General features: G+C 54.2%; 1 protein-coding gene across 13 annotated transcripts in view; it reads left to right on the top strand.

The window, feature by feature from the left end:
• The window catches only part of TET3 (tet methylcytosine dioxygenase 3), an 86908-nt gene extending 73400 nt beyond the window's left edge, over positions 1 to 13508 (top strand). For all 13 annotated transcript variants that reach the window (XM_036334080.1, XM_036334081.1, XM_036334089.1 and 10 more), the window contains 5 exons: positions 1110 to 1260; positions 3766 to 3855; positions 4404 to 4541; positions 6085 to 6421; positions 7092 to 13508. In XM_036334080.1, coding sequence (XP_036189973.1) covers positions 1110 to 1260; positions 3766 to 3855; positions 4404 to 4541; positions 6085 to 6421; positions 7092 to 8866 — 2491 coding nt within the window. In that variant the 3' untranslated portion in view covers positions 8867 to 13508. The remainder of the gene's footprint in view (positions 1 to 1109; positions 1261 to 3765; positions 3856 to 4403; positions 4542 to 6084; positions 6422 to 7091) is intronic.
• The last annotated feature ends 6267 nt before the right edge of the window (positions 13509 to 19775 follow it).

The raw sequence follows: 19775 nt of genomic DNA, 5'->3' as shown, positions 1-19775 counted from the left end.
GTAAGTGCCCCACTAGTATACATCCATCGTGTTCACAAAACCTCTCCTTATACTGCAGTGGTTCTCAGCCTTCTGGCCCTTTAAATACAGTTCCTCACGTTGTGACCCAACCATAAAATTATTTTCGTTGCTACTTCATCACTGTAATGTTGCTACTGTTATGAATCATCATGTAAATATCTGATACGCAGGATGGTCTTAGGCGACCCCTGTGAAAGGGTCATTCGACCGCCAAAGGGGTCGCGACCCACAGGTTGAGAACCGCTGCCTTATCGGGGTTTTTTCCCCCCCATTTTTTTTTTAGATTAAGGTATTTTTACTTACAATAAAATTCATTCTTTGAGGCCCACCGCTTGAAGAGTTTTGACAAATGTTTACGGTCATGTAACCATGACCATCCTAAATCAAGATACGGAACAGTTCCGTCGTCCACAAAGCCTCCTGGGACCCCTTTATCGCAGGCCCTTTCCCCACCCCAGCAGCCGCCAATCTTGTTTCCTGTCCCTATGGGTTTGCCTTTTCAAGAATGTTACATAAATGGGCAGCCTTCTGAGCCTGTCTTCTTCCCTCAGCTCAGCGTTTCCAAACATCACCTGTGGGTGTAGCTCATTCCTTTTCACTGCTGCATAGTATTCTACTGCCTGGCCCTACCACCATTCGTCTGTCCATTCCCCCAGTGGAGGAGCACGCGGGTTGTTTCTGGGTTGTATTAGGGCTTGAATTGGAACGTCAGTGTGTGTTTAAAGGCCTGTCGGCAGCTGGGCCTGCAGGGGGTAGGAGTGTTCAAACCCTGTGGTTCCCACTGTTCCCCTGTCAGCGTGGTCTGTTAGAGCTGGTGAGGACCTCGGAGTTCAGACACAGTGTAAACCTGTTGGGTGTTTGACTAGACTCTTCCCACCTCCTCAGACGACCCGTGTACTTCTCCCAACAACAGGCCCTCAGGAGGGGGAGCCAAGCCGGCTGCAGAGAGGACATTTGGGAAAGGAGTGGAGGGTGGAGAAGGATGTGGGTGCCAGGCCTCCGCAGGGCCTCCCCCAGAGGGAGGAGGAAGATTCTAGAACAACAATAAAACAAGTGTATCTATGCCTAACACGTGATGTGTGTTGCAGCCGGACCTGTGCTTGCCAAGGCAAAGACCCCAACACCTGCGGTGCCTCCTTCTCCTTCGGCTGCTCCTGGAGCATGTACTTCAACGGCTGCAAATACGCTCGGAGCAAGACCCCTCGCAAGTTCCGCCTCGCAGGGGACAACCCCAAAGAGGTGAGGAGCTCACGGGAGCGGCAGGGCCTCCACGCGCCCCGCCCCGCCCCACCCGGTGCCTTTCATTGTCCAGAGGGGAGGAGGGGTGAACACACCTCCACGCAGACGTATGGAGAAAATGAAACTTGCTTTACTTTTTTCACTAACCTTGTCTTGCTGAGAAACAAGATCGAGTGGGAAATGCGCGGAGAGGGGCAGTGAGTGAAAAATTAGGCCTCTCACTTCAAGTGCTTCAGGCTCTTCCGGTTTAAAACCGTCTCTTTAAAGTAAATATTCCAATTTCTCATCCGAATTTGACCCTTTTAAAGGGTAATTACTTCCCTTCATCCTTCCCAGGACCTCTTTCTGGGTCTGGGAGGTGTCGCAGGAAGAGGGCCTCTGTCCTGGGGCCCTTCTCTGGGCAGTGCCGGGCCTGCCGGGGCATCCCTCGTCCCGCCTGGTGGCTGGGAGGACGTCTCCGTGCAGCGGTCTCGTTTCCTCCTTACTAGGTGCCGGGCCTGCTCCTCGGGCACCGGGCTGGCGTCCACGTGTACGGCCCCCAGGTCTGAGGCCTCCTTCCCGCCCAGTGACAGCGAGATGAGGGGCTTCTGGGCCTCCTCTGCTGGCGTGCTCAGGCCGTGGGAGCCAGGGGCACCAGGGCAGGCCACCCACTCAGCCACTTCCCCTCTGTCGCCCACGGGGTGAAGGCTGCCCGAGAGGTGGTCTCCACTCGGAGTTCCAAAGGCAGGCACGGTGCAGGCCTGTCGGGGCTCCCTGTCGTTTTCTCTCCAGCCTCCCTCCTGCCTGAGCTCCTGCGAGGGAGGCAGTCTGGGTCCCTTGGTGGCTCCCAGGCAGCATCCTGGCCCCAGCCACGGTGTCCCAGAGTTCTCCCAGCTCCGCGGGCAGGCACTCCCTGGGCACAGTGGTTCTGCCCCACAAATGAACGTCTGTGCTCAGACTTCCAGCTCTGCTTTTCCGAAGTCGAAGGAAGCATTTCCGGATTTAGACCCTGTTATTCCTCCCAGGCTGGCTGTCAGGCTTTTGCGTGAGCTGGTCTCATCATCCGATGAGACACTGGACTTCTATTTAGGACAGCAGCCCCTCTCCCCGAGGCAGCACCTGCAGTTCCTTCAATGAACGCAGGAGCCCCAAGGCCACCAAGAACTGGGGGTCACCAGGCATGAAAACGCATTGGTTTAAGTTCTCACGGATGCTTCCCCTGTTCCATCAGCTACCATTTCCTGTGCACGTACTAAGTGCTGGGTACTCTGCCCAGCCCCCACAGGCATCTCAGTTAATTTCACGGCGCCCTGATGACCTGGGCACATGAGTCCTTACTCCCCAGCCGAGGCGCATGGCTTGCCCGGGGCCCTGTGGCAGGAATGGTAGTCAGTGTGGAGGCCCAGGCCTGGGTCTCCCCAGAGCCTAGGAGCCTCGCCTGGTGCTGGCGGCAGCCTCTGGGTGGCAGCCAGGGAGGTGCCCCCGGGGATGGCAGCCATTGGTCTCACTCTTCCATTTCTAAGCCTGTGAACGTGGTCCTCCCTCTTTCTCCTGTTTTCTTCTATGAAAACTCTCCATGCCTTCGCTGGCAACTCTGTGATGTCTGCTAGGAGCTTCCACAGCCCTCCTCACTACCCTCCGGACACCTCAAACTTCCTGCCACACGTGGCTGGGGGCTGCTGCTCCGTGGAGGGCAGCGCTGTCCGCTGGGACTCTCTCTGATGGTGGAAATGTTCTCCGCTGTCCAGTGCAGGAGCCACGTGAAGCTGTTGGGCGTTTGGAAGGTGGCTAGTGCAACAGAGGGACTGAATTTATTTAATTTTAATTAAAATTACCTTCTAGCCCTAGCTGGCTTGGCTCAGTGGATAGAGCGTCGGCCTGTGGACTGAAGGGTCCCGAGTTCGATTCTGGTCGAGGGCACGTGCCTGGGTTGCGGGCTCGATCCCCAGTGGGGAACGTGCAGGAGGCAGCCAATCAAAGATTCTCTCTCATCATTGATGTGTCTCTCTCTCTCCCTCTCCCTTCCTCTCTGAAATCAATAAAAATTTATTTAAAAAAAATAAAATTACCTTCTATATCAATAGCCACACGTGGCTTGTGGTGCGGGTGTGGAGGATGGAGCTTTGAAATCCGCCTGTGTGCCTGGCTCAGGACGGGCTCTGGGCCTGGCTGGCTGTGGCGTTTCTAGCACAGACCTTCCACCCTGACCTGTCTGATGTGGGGGAGGGACCACACTCACTGCTCGTGCCCCCACACCACCCCTACCCGAGGGCGTGGGCACTCGGGAGCAAGCGGGTCTCTCTGTGGTCTGAGCAGCGCGGGCCGGACAGCAGTCAGGACGACCGGCAGCAGCTTTTCCTGCTGAGCTTCAGTGTCTCCGACTTGACAGACACGGCACCAGGCCCCTCGCAGAGGGCGGCACCTTGCTTCCTGTCCTCCCCGTGGAAGCCAGTGGTGGTTGGGGGCGCGGGCTGGCGTCCAGCGCAGGGCGGCTGCTCTACACGTGTGGTGCCCTTCTCCCCGCAGGAAGAAGTGCTGCGGAAGAGCTTCCAGGACCTGGCCACCGAAGTCGCTCCCCTGTACAAGCGGCTGGCCCCCCAGGCCTACCAGAACCAGGTACGAGTCCTGGGCCTTTCTCCGCCCACATGTCACCCACAGCTCTGCCCAGCTCCCTGGGGTGGGGGCCTGGGGTGAGCTCTCTGTGCTCCTCGCAGGGAAGGCCCAGCCAGGGGTGGAGCGGGGATGCGGTTCTTTGATAAGGCCCCCTTCCCACACCACACTGACTGCATCCCAGACCGTCTCGCCTGCATCCTGGTCTTCAGCCCCCTCCACCGCCTCCGGTCTGGTGTCTACTGGTGAGGCTTGGTTTCTCCCTCACCCACACCGCACCTCTCACCTAGGGTGTGGAGCGCTCACAAGCAGGGACCGATGTTATGTGTTTCGAGGGGCACGGAAAGTGCCCCCAGGCCAGGTGAGGGACCCTTGAGGTAGCCCAGGAGAAGAATTCCTTCAGGGGCCTCGGCCAGAAACCCGCCGTCCTGCAGCCCAGAGGCGAGGCGACTGAGAGCCTTCCCCTTCCTTCCCCAACACCTGGCCGACGCAGGTCCACAATCTGGGCCGCTCACCGCTGGTCACCTGACAACTCTCCTCGGTCATCCACACAGGTGACCAATGAGGAAATAGCAATCGACTGCCGCCTGGGGCTGAAGGAAGGGCGGCCCTTCTCGGGGGTCACAGCCTGCATGGACTTCTGTGCCCACGCCCACAAGGACCAGCACAACCTGTACAACGGCTGCACGGTGGTAAGGAAGCCCGTCCCCCGGCCCATCCGGGGGGGCGGCCGCCCAGTCTCTGCAGGCAGGTGGGCTCACGGAGGGAGGGACCGAGAGATTCTCAGGCTCTGGGACTGCCCGCCAGACGGCCTGCTCCTGCCCAGCTTCTGAGAAAACCCTCACCAGGTGCGTCAGATGCACGGACAGGGCTTGCCTTGTTTTCCGTGATCGGGTGGATGCTACAGAATGCAGCCCCTTGGGCACCTGGAGTGTGCACACACGTGCGCGCACACACATACACACATACACACCAGTTGGCTAACGTGTGGTTCCAGGTCTCTGTGAACACTGGGACTGAAATCCAAACACACTCTCAATTCATTCACTGTGCAAATGCTGACTGTGCCCAGGTACGGCTCCCAAGCCAGGAATAATATGCACAGTCCCTCCCAAGTGTGTGAGGTGCTGTCCGGTAGCGATGAAGACTGTGAGGAAAAGATGCAGGCGGCTATGGGATGAAGTGATAGGTGATATTTTAGAGGCAGAGAGGCCCCTGCAGCCAGAGCATGTGCCCTGACCAGGAACCGTAACCTCCTGGTTCATAGATCAGTGCTTAACCACTGAGAACACCAGCTGGGCTATACTATTTTTTTAATGAAGTTACTCCAGCACTGCATGCAGAACATGATCCTATTACCAGAAGGTGAGTGTGTGCATGCTGTGTGACCAGAGTTACAGCAATTACTTTGGGGCAGTGGGATTATGGAAAAAGTTTTTATTTCCTTTTTGCTGGCATGAGTTTCTACAATAAGCATATGTAGTTTTTAATAAAAAGGAAAAGTATTTTAAGAGCAAAAGGAGGCCATGTGTTCAGAGCAAGGCGGATAATGAGGCTGCGAGATCTAGCACAAGGGCAATAATGCTGGTCGGGAGGGCAAGGCAGGTCTCCCAGCTCTGACCCCGCAGCCCTGACCCGGACCCTGCCGGCCATGTGACCCCAGGCCAATCATCTCATCCCCTCTCGGCGTCATCCAGATCACATGAGAGAGTGTGAATGGACATGCTTTGAAAGCTCTAGAGCAGTGGTCGCCAACCTTTCGGACATCACGGACCACCAGTGGACCATCCGCGGACCACCAGTTGGCGACCGCTGCTCTAGAGCAGTGGTTCTCAGCCTTCTGGCCCTTTAAATGCAGCTCCTCATGTTGTGACCCAACCATACAATTATTTTCGTTGCTACTTCATCACTGTCATGTTGCTACTGTTATGAATCGTCATGTAAATATCTGATATGCAGGATGGTCCTAGGCGACCCCCGTGAAAGGGTCGTTCGACTGCCAAAGGGGTCGTGACCCACAGGTTGAGAACCGCTGCTCTAGAGCATGCTGTTACTCTGTGAGCCCAGACAGATGTGCTTTGTAGGCAGTCCTCGAGGTAATGGGGAGCATTAGGGCCGAGTGGCTGCCTGGCGTTGGGGCCGAGTGGGGAAGGGGTGTCACCAGTGGGGCATGCTCGGCCCCTTTGCCCCGTGTGGGGCTCCTCCAGCTCCGTGTCCCCCTCTCTGCTGGGGCAGGTCTGCACCCTGACCAAGGAAGACAATCGCTGCGTGGGCAGGATCCCCGAGGACGAGCAGCTGCACGTGCTGCCCCTGTACAAGATGGCCACCACGGACGAGTTCGGCAGCGAGGAGAACCAGAACGCCAAGGTGGGCAGCGGGGCCATCCAGGTGCTCACCGCCTTCCCCCGCGAGGTCCGCCGCCTGCCAGAACCCGCCAAGTCTTGCCGCCAGCGGCAGCTGGAAGCCAGGAAGGCGGCAGCTGAGAAGAAGAAGATTCAGAAGGAGAAGCTAAGCACCCCAGAGAAGATCAAGCAGGAGGCCCTGGAGCTGGCCGGCATCTCCACGGACCCAGGTGTGTGGGGCGCGGGCACCCACCGGGTCGGCCTGGGTGCTGTGGGGTGGTGGACCTGGGCGGCTCCCTCACTGCCCCCTTCCTGCCTCACGATAGAACTGCAGACAGAAAAGTCCTGGCGGCCCTCTCTGCCACCTGGACCACCCCATTATCTTAATTTTGTCAGCATGGTAGCCACAGCAGCCCCAGGACGCCATACCTGGTAGGAGATACCTGGGGAGCAAGTGCAAGGAGGTCGTCTTACCCTCCGAGAGGAGTGGGTTCCCCTCCGGCTGCTGGCTCCCTCGCTGAGAGTCTGGAGGGGGCCACGGCTTCAGGCACGTGGGCTGCTGTGGGGGCAGCAGGTGGACGGCCCTCCCGCCTCCTGGCCCTGGTCCCTGCCGTGGCCGGCATGAGAGGAAGTGCTTCAGGGAGGACTGGGGTAGCTCGCAGGGGCAGGGAGCAGGAAGCGACGCAGAGCGGGCCGTGGGCTCTGTGAGCCGCCTCTCCCACGGCTTCCACGGGTCTGGGGGCCACGCTGTGCGGCACCCAGAGCAAGGCCAGCCTCCCTCGTCCGGCCTGACCTGCAGCAGGAACCTCTGCGGGCGGGGGGATTGCACCCCACCCTTCCCAGGGCTCCGGGCAGTGGTCCTAACTGCTCCTTCTCCGTCTTGCCCCCCGTTCTCCCCAGGCCTGTCTCTGAAGGGCGGGTTGTCCCAGCAGAGCCTGAAGCCCTCGCTCAAGGTGGAGCCGCAGAACCACTTCAGCTCCTTCAAGTACGGCAGCAACACGGTGGTGGAGAGCTACTCGGTGCTGGGCAGCTGCCGGCCGTCCGACCCCTACAGCGTGAGCAGCGTGTACTCCTACCACTCCTACTATGCACAGCCCAGCCTGGCCTCCGTCAACGGCTTCCACTCCAAGTACGCGCTCCCCTCGTTCGGCTACTACGGCTTCCCGTCCAGCAGCCCCGTCTTCCCCTCCCAGTTCCTGGGGCCTGGCACCTGGGGGCACAGTGGCAGCAACTGCAGTTTCGAGAAGAAGCCAGACCTCCACGCTCTGCACAACAGCCTGAGCCCGGCCTACGGTGGTGCTGAGTTTGCCGAGCTGCCCGGCCAGGCTGTTCCCACGGACACCCACCCCCCCACTCCTCACCACCAGCAGCCTGCTTATCCAGGCCCCAAGGAGTACCTGCTTCCCAAGGCCCCCCAGCTCCACCCGGTGTCCAGGGACCCCTCTCCCTTTGCACAGAGCTCCAACTGCTACAACAGATCCATCAAGCAAGAGCCACTAGACCCGCTGGTCCCGGCCGACTCCGTACCCAGAGACCCTGGTAAGATGGGCAAAACCCCTTTGCCCGAGGCATCTCAGAACGGCGGACCCAATCACCTATGGGGACAGTACTCAGGAGGCCCAAGCATGTCCCCCAAGAGGACTAACAGCGTCGGTGGCAGCTGGGGTGTGTTCCCTCCCGGGGAGAGCCCCGCCGTCGTCCCCGAGAAGCTCAGTTCTTTTGGGGCTGGCTGCCTGGCTTCTTCTCACTTCCCGGAGGGCCAGTGGGGGCTGTTCCCGGGGGAGGGGCAGCAGCTCGCCCCCCAGCCCGGAGGACGTCTGCGAGGCAAACCGTGGAGCCCCTGCAAGTTTGGGAACAGCACCTCGGCCCTGACTGGGCCCAGCCTGACTGAGAAGCCGTGGGGAGTAGGGGCAGGGGACTTCAACTCCGCCCTGAAAGGCGGTCCTGGCTTCCAGGACAAGTTGTGGAGCCCCCTGAAAGGGGAGGAGGGGCGGATCCCCACCCCGGGGGCCAGCCCGCTGGACAAGGCCTGGCCGTCCTTCGGCATGCCCCTGGGCTCCAGCGAGAAGCTGTTCGGGGCCCTGAAGTCTGAGGAGAAGCTGTGGGACCCCTTCAGCCTGGAGGAGGGGACCGCCGAGGAGCCCCCCAACAAGGGGGCGGTGAAGGAGGAGAAGGGCCCCGCGGAGGAGGACGAGGAGGAGCTGTGGTCCGACAGCGAGCACAACTTCCTGGACGAGAACATCGGCGGCGTGGCCGTGGCCCCCGCGCACGGCTCCATCCTCATCGAGTGCGCCCGGCGGGAGCTGCACGCCACCACGCCCCTGAAGAAACCCAACCGCTGCCACCCCACCCGCATCTCGCTGGTCTTCTACCAGCACAAGAACCTCAACCAGCCCAACCACGGGCTGGCCCTCTGGGAGGCCAAGATGAAGCAGCTGGCGGAGAGGGCGCGGGCGCGGCAGGAGGAGGCCGCCCGGCTGGGCCTGGGCCAGCAGGAGGCCAAGCTCTACGGGAAGAAGCGCAAGTGGGGGGGTGCCCTGGTCACCGAGCCCCAGCATAAGGAGAAGGGGACCGTCCCCACCCGGCAGGCGCTGGCCGTGCCCACAGACTCCGCGGTCACCGTGTCCTCCTACGCCTACACGAAGGTCACTGGTCCCTACAGCCGCTGGATCTAGGTGCCCGGTGCCAGCGTACCTCAGCGTCGGGCCCGGCCCGAGCTGCCTCTGTGGTGCTTTTGCCCTCACACCTGGGGGCGGGTTGGGGGTGCAGAAGTCTTCTTATCTATATATACATATATAGATATGCATATATATGTATTTATGGTCCAAACCTCAGAACTGACCCGCCCCTCTCTCCCCCACCTCCCCAGCACTTTGAAGAAGAAGCTACGGCTGTCGGGTGATTTTTTTGTGATCTTAATATTTATATCTCCACATTGGCTTTTCCCCCCTTATTGGGGGGCTTTTATTTTCTCTTGTTTTTAAAACTCTATCCTTGTATATCACAATAATGGAAAGAAAGTTTATAGTGTCCTTTCACAAAGGAGTAGTTTTAACTTCCATTTAAAATGTGTATTTATTGGATTTTTTAAAAACGACAATAGTAATGGTAAAGGATGGTCAGGGACGGCCAGACGTGCTCATTCCTGCCCAGGCTTCTGGGCCCAGCAAGCCTGGCCCCGTGGGAGCCGAGGAGGCTCTCAGCCGCCCGCCCCTCAGGAACCAAGTGCAGAGTGTCACTACCCGTCCGCCCCTCAGACAGACCCGCCTTCCCGCAGGGGAGGGAGCCCTCAGGACGGCTCCTGTCCGCTCCGGGAGGATGGGAGCATCTGTACAAAAACATCTGGGGTCCCTCTTCCAGGCACCTGCTTGGAGTTGGGGGGCAGGACGGGTGCACCCCAGGCCAGGCACCTGAGAGGCTGGCGGAGGTTCCCCCAGAAACCAGGTTGGAAGTGGACGGCTGCCAGCCCGCTAGTCACCACACTGAACCCTCTCTGTCCGTTACCACGTCACAGGATGTCACGGTTCCCCAGGCAGCACCTCGCCATGGTGCTGGCCTCGAGGCCCTTCGGAGCCTTTTGCACCAAGTCAGCAAGCCAGTGAATAGTCCCCGTCCGAAGGAATGTGTCTTATTGGCAATGTCTAAAAAATGCCCCAAAGTCCGTGCTGACCCCGAAAAAGGGCTACTGTATCTTTAGAAGCAAGAATTTGAACCCAAGCTGTGAAAAGCCAGCATTGCCCCCTGTGCGCGGTGCTGAGCCTGGTGCTGTAGTATCTGCTGGGACGTCCTCGGCTCTGGGGGCAGGTCGGATCCTGCGGGAGCTCGGAGCTCGGCACGCCAGTGTGACAGCAGTTAACGCATCTCTCCTCATTCCTGGATTTTCACGTCGGATAATGGTGCATGCCTCACCCCTGAGCCCGCCCCCCCCCCCCCAATGCTATCATTTGGGGAGTGGGCCTACACTTCACGATTTTTAAATGCAAGAGTCAAACGTTTTCAACTGGTAGCTATGATTTTCCTCCCTAATTGGTGCCATCTCTCTATTCAGTCGTTTTCTCCTTTCCTTCCTCCCCTCTCCACCCACTTTAACACCCTCGTTCGAGAAAATTCTGGTGCATTCGTTCAGTTCTTTGAAATGAGACTGTGGTGCTTAATTCCCCCAACATGGTTGAGAGAGAGGTTGGGCCTGGCAGGTGGAAGCAACCTCCGTGGACAGCAGGTCCCGCTTGTTGAGCGCCGGGGCTGCCTGTGGTATTGGCTGCAGCTGTGTCCGTGTGGATGCGCGTGAGCGGAGGCTCTGTGAGGACCCCGAGGGGAAGGTGGCCGCACGGCGAGTGGCAGCCGAGCCCCGGGAGAAACAGCAGGTATCCGTTGAGCAGTTTTATTCAGATATGGGTGTCACAATCAGATGTTGGTGCTAGAGGCAAGTTCCTGAGCTTCCAGGTGCCTTGTGTGAGCGCTGAGAGCCGCCCGCCAGGTTTACGGTCCCTGTTCCGGGAGCGCTGGCGGAGGGAGGGCCGCTGTCACGTCCTGAGCATTTATGTGGTCTGGTTTTAACTGTAAATAGTGAAAGATTTTTTTAAGCACTTTTGCCTAGATTTAAACAGCAACTTGAAAAGAAAAAGTATGTTTTAACATGTAATTGTGGGAGAAACTTGTAAATAGTAGCTGAATATTTAACGTGCTTTGTCTATCCTTCACTTTTACCATATTCTGTAAAGTTGCATTTATTTTACAGGACAAAAAAAAAATGAAATATTATTGCTTTTGAAATAAATACCCAAGAGCTTATCAGGATTTAGAATTATTCAGAACTCAGATTTATAGGAAAAAAAAACCTCTGACCTTCGGTTGGACAAGCGAAAGGAAGCAGAGTGTTGAACGAGCATGCTGATTTCCTAGTTTTGAGGAGACGTGGGGCCCTTGAAATGCTATTTTGCTTATCGCGTCAGTACTTTTATGCAGGTCTCATTTGACTCCGTGCGTAGGTAGATACGGGGGGTGCCTTGAAAACTTCATTTTAAATGATCTTAAGCAAGAAATACAATATTTTACGAAACGTTTTGGAGAATGTGACCGCCTGTGTGGCCCAGGAAAGCCCGGGTCGGCTGTTGGTTTGGAAGGTCCCGAGTGAACCCAGGTGATTCTGATCCTTGGCATGTGTGAGTCTTCCCGACGTGTGTTCGATAGACCCTCCCCCTCGCCACCCTTTGGTAGCAAAGCCATTCGCTGAAAAGAGAATCCAGTACAAGCTCAAAGCATGTGATGTCTGTGCCCCACCCCGCCCCCAGCTCACACAGCCTTCGGTGCATCAATTTCTAGATGAGCAAACGAAACAGGCTGCGCAGAGGTGAGCCGAGAGGCAGCCTCCATTGGACGTCCCCATCCCCTGGGAAAGGTGTTTCAGAAATGAGGTGGTGCTTGTGGCCATGCTCAAGCCCATGCTGATTTGTACACACTACATGTATGACCTACCTCAAGTCTCAGTCATTGAAATTAGCATGCTTTAGACGTATATTTAAAAAGGAACTATGCACAGCTCTTTATTCCCCGCCCCCCTGCTGCTGAAGGTTTCTGAAAGAGAAAAATCAAATTTTTATTTTTTACTGGCACTGTCATTTTTTTTAAGTCCTAAAGATGATGAACCAGACATTTGTATCATGAAAAGAAAAATAAAGCCATTGCAACTAAAGAACCTAACAGCCTGACCAAGTTCTAAGAGTAATATTATAGCAACAGACAATGATGGAGTCTTCTAGTCACTCCCCCCGCCTGCCCCCGCCCCCCAGTGTGCCCCGTCCACAGACGCCATCCACACGCAGCGCTGACCATGGGTTCCTCTTGTTTCGTTTCCCCCCCTCCCTTTTGTGTGCAAGGGACGTGCTTGCAAAGTTCTGTGCTAAGAGATTTTTAACATGAAAATTGCTTCGCGGCAGGTTCTCGCAAAATAACGGTGCTAGCTCAAGAAACCCTTATCCGGCCATTGGAAATCTTGACTGAGGTGTGTCATGGGTTTTGAGGTGTTCTGTTTCTGTTGTGGTTGGATTTGAGGTTGTTGTTGTGTGTTTTTTTGGCAGGGCCTCGGTGTCTGCTTTGCCTTCTCGCCGAGATGACAGTGGCATGCGTGGAAAGAGGTCATACCTGCCCCTTCTTGGTCCTTCCACCGGCCTCTTTGGGACACCGTCGTGTGCAGAGCAGGGGGTCTTTGGCGTCCTAGCGCAAGGGAAGAAGTAGCAGAGCTTAATTGTACTTAGCAGCAGTAGGTGTGTGAGGACGGCGGGTGATGAGTCGTCGGTAACCTGATCTCATGGCGCGAAATCCCGCCAGACTTGGTGACCGTGACCCACCGCCGGATCTCCGACCCAGGCCAAGCCGGTGGGAAATTAGAACGACATCCCTGATGTGCCTCAACCAATCTCTCTCCTTTTGTTACTGAAGTTGTGCTTTAGGGCCTAGGAAGCATTTTTATGAATTGAAATAGTCTCAGTAAAATGGTGCTATGGTGTTTTAATGTGACTGTCCCTGATCCTGACCTGCTGAGGTGCTATCATGGTTCTGAAACCACAACCAACCAAAAACGAGGTGGGCTCCAGTCTCCCGTGGCTTCTTTTCCCCTCCCTGTTTTGGTGCTGTCTCCTTAGACCTCTGTTGACCGTGCTACCACCTGCTCTGAGCAGTATTTCTGTTTTGTTTCATTGTTCTTCCCTTGGTGGCCAAACACGGAAAGGCAAGTCGCAAAGGCAGCTCGCTCCCTGACTGCGGAGGGGGGCGGCCTGCCTGGCTTGGCTGGTGCTCTAGTTCCAATTCTGTCTTCTCAGGCCTAAAGAGAGAGGAAGGGCTTCGTTTCTTTTTTCTTCCCCCCCCTCACCCTTCCCCCCCCGGAAGGGGACTCGGGTTCTCTGCCTCTTCCAACATGGCAGGCATTCTCATAGCCAAGGACACAGGTTCTCCCGCAGCCCAGGGTGCCGCGGAGACCTCTCTCAGAGTCCCCAGGTGCTGTGCACGCCGCGGCGGACCGAGGGTCTCCTTCCTCCCCTGGCGTTGGCCAGGCCGTGGTGGGCAGGCCTCCCTTCTTGGCTCCTCATAGCCTCTGCCCAGTGTCGCTTCTGCCTCTCACCGGCCACCCCTCGTGTTCAGACTGAAGGAAGGAGCTTTCTTTGCTCACTCGATGCCACTGAGGCTGCTTTTTAGTTGGTGCTATTCTACATTTCCTCCTGGGTCCACAGAAGTTGATGTTTTTTAAAAACTCAACGGGAAGCTCCATTTTGTGTCATCCACTGTCACAGTAATTTTTTTTTAAATACCTCAAAAACAGGACAGCATGACGGCGTTGGTAAAGTAGGTTCCGTGAGGGTCCGATACCTGCAGCTTGTCCATTTGATGATGTGCTTGACCTTGAAGAACCTGGGGTCGTTTTCCATCCTTCAGCAGTTAAAACGGCCGAGCGCCTAAAGGAAGGAGCATGGTTGGCTTTAGTTCATTTTCTTCTTCGGTTCTGCTTTTCAGTAAAATGTGAATTTCCCGTGCCCATCTCATTGAGCTTTCTCGGTCATCGTTGCCGTCATTTGAAATGACTCCCTCACACCCTAGTTTGATTCGCCAGCTGCATCGACAGTAGCACACGGCCAATTTCAACATGACCCTGGACCAAAATGAACACCTTCTGAGGTGCGTGCCCCCAGCACAGGTTATCCAGTCCCACACCCACGCCTGCAAAGTGTTTTCCTGCGTGCGAGGCCCTGTCTCGGCGCTCCCGGCCCTTTCTCCCGCACAGCTGCCGGCAAGAGCGACGCCGTAGGCTTCTCCCTGAGTAGAGACCGCAGCACCGACGTAATGCAAAGTCCAGCATGGCTTTAGCCTAAGGATTAGTGAGTGATTTGGCCTACTTCCTCATTTGCTTCTCTTCTGATATCAGGGATGCTTTGTGTAGCGGTATCATTTGCGCTCTCTCTCTCTCTCTCCTCATCTTGACTACCCATCATTCAGGGATAACTTGTCACTCTTCACACGGGGAATTAAAAAATACTGTTTGGCTCATTTGAACATCCAAATTTTCTTGGTCCCAACACTTGTTTTCTTTTCGAGGGGAAAAAGGAGGAGAAAAACAGGAGTGACGTTGTTTCTTTCTCATGTACTCCAGCTTAAAAAGAAGCGAGGCCAGGCCCTATTGTGGCCATATACACGCATTAGATTTCGTCTAGAGCCCCTCTAGCTTTTTGATGTGTTTTATTTCTTCTCTCTTTGAATTCCTGTTTGGTTACTTGGCTTCCAATGGAGGTGAACTTAACAACCATACTTGAATATTCCGTCTTGACTTTGTAACTGTGGCTACTTGAAATGAAGTTTATCTGGGGTTGATGGATGAATGGTAGATTTTTGCAATGTCTCAAGGCAATAGGATGTGTATTATTAAACTGTAGATATTCTTAGTACAGTAAATTTATGCTGATAATTTTATTTTGTATAATTTTTACCTTTTTTGTTAATATTTTTCCTCCCACTTTATTGGTTTGCCTCCTGAGCTACCCCTCCTTACCCTCTCTTCTCCCCCAGTGTTTCAGTAAATTTAATTTAGGGTGCCTAGAAATTGCAAGTATGTATCCTTTTTTGATTTGTATTTTATTATAATTTACACAAACGTCTGGGTTTGTGAACTGTATTACTCCTGGTATCTTTAAAATATTGTGGGTGTTTTAATAAATTTTATATTTATTTTTTGCACTCAAATTCCGTGTGGGTTCTTCATTTCCCCCCCTCTCTCCCCCCTTGAAGCAGGCCCCGATTGGGGTGTTTACGGCTCACTCTGATCCCACCCTCAGGCTGTAGATTGGTAGGGGGGTGAGAACAGCACCAGGTGTTAGACTAGGGGGATCAGACGGAACCTTGGTTCAGCAACTTCCACACTTGAGTTCTGGCTAAGAAAGAATTCAGAACCAAGACTCAAACAATAAGAAAAAGTTTATTTAGAAAGTCACAGAGATAGAAGAAGTGGGCGATAGAAGGAATAGGCTCAGGAAGCAAAAGAAGGCCCCTTGGAGCTTAGGAGAGAGGAGGGTGAAGGTAAGCTGCCTGCGGGAGGGAAGAGGCTCCAGTGGGCGGGAGCACAGGGCTTTTAAGGGAGGGACCTGAGGGGAGGTCCTAGGGGAGGATCAATAGAATATTCATCAGCTTTCCAGGAGTGTCCTGTCAGGGCATGGTCACCACTGATTGGTCAGTGCCAGTCAGGGGGTCCTGAGGTCAGCCATGGCCCAGCTTGTCTGGTTTTGCAGCTTTTCTGGGCCTGGAGCTGAAATACAACTGAGGCCTAGATGTAGTATTTGAAGCAGGTCAGAACCTCATTGTCCTGGGGGTTTAATGCTTAAACGCTATTCTCTGGCCCCCTTTTTTGTTCCCCCTCCAAGGGGGTGTAACCTGCATGACGAGAAACATGCCAGGGGAGGAGAGGTCAGGGGAGGATCTGAACCGTGCGACCAGCGACATGGAAGGTCAGGGGTCTGCACTGCATGCCCAGTGATATGCTGGGGGAGGAACAGTTACCCTGGGGCGAGGTTCTTGTTTTCCCTGTTGCCAGGCACCCGGGGCTTTCCGCCCTGGTGACTTTCTATACCTGGCCCGTCACCCTTGCTCTGATCTTGTCTCAAGGCCTTCCACCGGTTGTAGATGTACAGATGAAGCCCTCACGAACAGCAGTGACTGAGCCTGTCCTTGTCCCCTTCTGCCGCCTGCAAAAAGTAATGTCTCAAAGCTGTCAACTGTTAAAACTGGCCATAGCTGGGAAACAGATTTTTTTTTTCTTTCTCATGTGTGTCTTTTTTGTTTTCCCTTTTCTTTCTTCCTTTTATCGTTCAACTTGGAGAGCAACACTCCCCCTCACCCCACCCCCATTCAAGTTGTTCACTTCTGATGTTATGTTTGCTAAGAGATCCCCGATCCGGCTCCCGTCTGAGGGCCTGGACCCCATGGCTAGAAGGGAGGGCCACAGATGGGGCCCAGGTTCTGCTGCCCTTGGGGCAAGGAGCTTTCCCATAAGGCCTCATGCTTGGGCTACGTCTGTTCATTCAGATTGTCCGTTCTGGTGGCTGGTCCTGAAAAGGGAGTTATCATCAAGGAAAGCAAAAGAGAGACGGACACTTGGGAGGGGAGACTGTCCCCTCCTGCTGGAAACATCTGTTTGAAACAGATCCATCGTCTCCCAGACCAGCTCCCAGCCGTCCATAAAGACCTCAGCATTCTTTCTAGTTGATGCCAATATCCTGTTAGGCCACTAGACAGGAGAGCGCCTCCCTGGGGGCATGGGGGTGAAAACCCCTCGGGGCACCAGCTGGCAAGCTGGGAGGCTGTCACCCCCATTTTGTTTCCCTTCCCATAGAATCGCTCGAAGTGCCTGGGCACCCATGGCTGTCTGGGATCCTCACACACGTTTGCATGTTTTACAAAAGTGGGATCACACTTTCCACATGACATCTTTGAGTTGAAAGAGCCCTAGTCCTGCCCCCTTCCCCAGCCCATTGTGTTGGCCCCATTCCCAGGGCCTGGGGCGCGTGAGGACCAGGACCTTCCTGCTTCTGCACGGGCTGACTCGCTCCTGGGTCACTATAGATATGCTTTCATCTCTCCTTATACAGATTCCATGTTAGCTATAGGAAAAATAGAGGACTGAAGTTTTACAATTTTTTCTGAAATCCCACCACAAGAGAGCCACATATTGGTTGTAAACATTTTCTTAAAGTATACATATAACCATATGTGTACATACACTTTTAAATGGAATAATGCTTTGTTGTAATCTTCTTTCACTTAATACATCTTTAAGTACCAGTGATACAGAACTGCATCTTTTTGGAGTTGCCTACTATTTCACAGGATATGGGAGCATTAAATCACCCACAATATGATTGAACTCTGAATCCCCACCTGTTGCAATTACAAGTTGAACCAGTCTAACTCAGCCTCCATCTAAGTCCCACCCACTGACCTTCTTCCTGCTCTGGGAAGCAAACCAGTTAACCCTCTGCCACACGACCACACCCTTAATTCCCTGAACCTGTGACATCGCTCCAGACCCTGTCCTACCCCCCTCCCCCACATTCCCCATCTTGAACACCTAGAGCATTCTTATCTCGGGGTTTAATGAATACTGTTCCAGATGGGACCTGGCTGTCCAAAGCCAAGAATAGAGACACCAAGGTTTAACCTTTTAAAATATATTTGTATTGATTTCAGAGAGGAAGGGAGAGGAAGAGAGAGAAGCATCAATGATGAGAGAGAATCATTGATTGGCTGCCTCCTGCACCCACCCCACCCCCCCGCTGGGGATCAAGCCCACAACCCAGGCATGTGCCCTTGACTGGAATCAAACCTGGACCCTTCAATCTGCAGGCCGACGCTCTATCCACTGAGCCAAACCGGCTAGGGCCAAGGTTTGACTTTTTAAGCCGCTGAGTGGCTCAGTGGAATGGACAGAGCTCCCCCATTTCCCAAGTGTGATGTGAGATGAGCCATTTCATCTCCCAATGTCATTTTCTTTGTCTATAAAGCAGACTAATGATACCACATAAGATTGGCATGATGATCAAAAAGCCCTGTAGGAAAAGTTCAGGCATTCGGGACATGGCAGGTAATGAAGCTATCGTAGTTACTCATAACATATACAAAACATTAGGGCTCTGAAGTGCCCAAGACTAGTCATAAACCATGGTGACCTCTTATGTGAGCTCCTGCCAAGCCAGGTCCCCCACCCCAGCCTTTATGCAATTCATCTTGTTTTGTTTTTAATTTTTTATTGTTTAAAGTATTACATATAGTATTACATACGTCTCCTTTTCCTCCCATTGACCTCTCCCCGGCCACCCCCAACCCCCAGTCATCTTGTTTTTAATTCTACACACAGCATTTGCAATTTAGCCATCTTATTGATTTTTTTTTTTACAGAGAGGAAGGAAGAGGTTAGAGTAGACAGTCAGAAACATCGATCAGCTGCCTCCTGCACACCCCCTACTGGGGATGTGCCTGCAACCAAGGTACATGCCCTTGACCGGAACCGAACCTGGGACCTTTCAGTCCACAGGCCGACACTCTATCCACTGAGCCTAACCAGTTAGGGCAATTTAGCCATCTTAAATGCACTGTTTAAGTCATCCTCTCTCCTATTTTGAATCTTAATTTTTTTTCAGCATTGTTTTTCCCTACGCAGCTACCCACACTTGCTCAACAACCTTATTCTTCTGCTGATGCTCTTATAGGCTTCTTTTTAAAAATATGTATTTTATTGATTTTTTTTACAGAGAGGAAGGGAGAGAGATAGAGAGCTAGAAACATCGATCAGAGAGAAACATCGATCAGCTGCCTCCTGCACACCCCCTACTGGGGATGTGCCCGCAACCAAGGTACATGCCCTTGACTGGAATCGAACCTGGGACCCTTCAGTCCGCAGGCCAACACTCTATCCACTGAGCCAAACCAGTTAGGGATTTTATAGGCTTCTTAACCTCCGAGAGCTGTCAGTCATCTTTGGCTCCCAGGTACTCTGAAAATAATAGGCATTCACCATTCTGTAAGAGGATATGAATCCTTTCATACCCCAAGGCGTGGTTCTGCTGAAAATATGTCAACACATATAACCCAGGGCACATTCCATCAGAGACACAAGAGGACCACATACAGAGAGCACCACCAAAGGTCAAAATCTAGGCCCTTCCATCCCCATTCCCTCCTACCTCCGAAGCCTTGGCAGAAGCCAGCTCTACTTGACTGAGAAGCCCAGCCACAGGCCCAGGGAGCCGCCCTGCTTCCTTTCCCTGCACTTCAAACATCTGCCTGTATTTTCACCTTTTTTCTTCACACACACTGACCCTTACTCCTCTGGGCTAACTGCGCCCACCCCCATGTTTCCTCTTGGTTCGCACCCTTTGCTTCTCCGCTGGAACGGGCTTCATCCACTATTCGTTTCCTGCAGCCCCTCCCGATCCTGCTCTGTCCTCATGCCCATCACCTTCCTCACTCCTTCCTCTCGCTACCACATTTCTGCAGGTGTAGACAACCTCCTGGCTTCAACGTCCATACCACTCGCTTACCCGGGCCCTTGTCCCTCCAGAAAGAGCTGTCTTCCCGGCCAAGGAACCTGTCCTCACTGACCCCTCAAAGCCTTGACTCTGTGGTCCCCTGAAACCCTCCGCTCCGGGGCTGTACCAGCAGCAGCATTCCATCGTCCCAGGCCCTGAAGCCCTCTGCCCTCTCATGGCCGCTTTGTGCATTCCGGTCCTTTAATACAGATGCCCCAAGAGAGTCAGCCCAACCCTTGCCATGGATATATAGGCTTTCCCTCAGAGGCCTTGCTCAGTCTCCAGGCCTCAACTATGACCCCAAAGCTGATGATTTCCAAAACCGTGTCTAGCGCTGAGTTCAGGCTGCTAGACAGCTCTGGGTAACTATCTGGCAGGGCCAAAGCCTTAACACACCTAAAACTGACGTCTCAACTCTGCCAGATTTCCCTCTGGCTGTTGACAGCCTCATCATTCTCCTGGTCATATCCTGACACCTGCCGAGTCTGGATTCTACCCCTCAATGTCTTCAACATTCCTTCCT

This window comes from Myotis myotis, unplaced genomic scaffold (genome assembly GCF_014108235.1).
Source record: "Myotis myotis isolate mMyoMyo1 unplaced genomic scaffold, mMyoMyo1.p scaffold_m19_p_14, whole genome shotgun sequence".
NCBI lineage: Eukaryota > Metazoa > Chordata > Mammalia > Chiroptera > Vespertilionidae > Myotis > Myotis myotis.
This window is presented reverse-complemented; position numbering and strand designations above follow the sequence as displayed.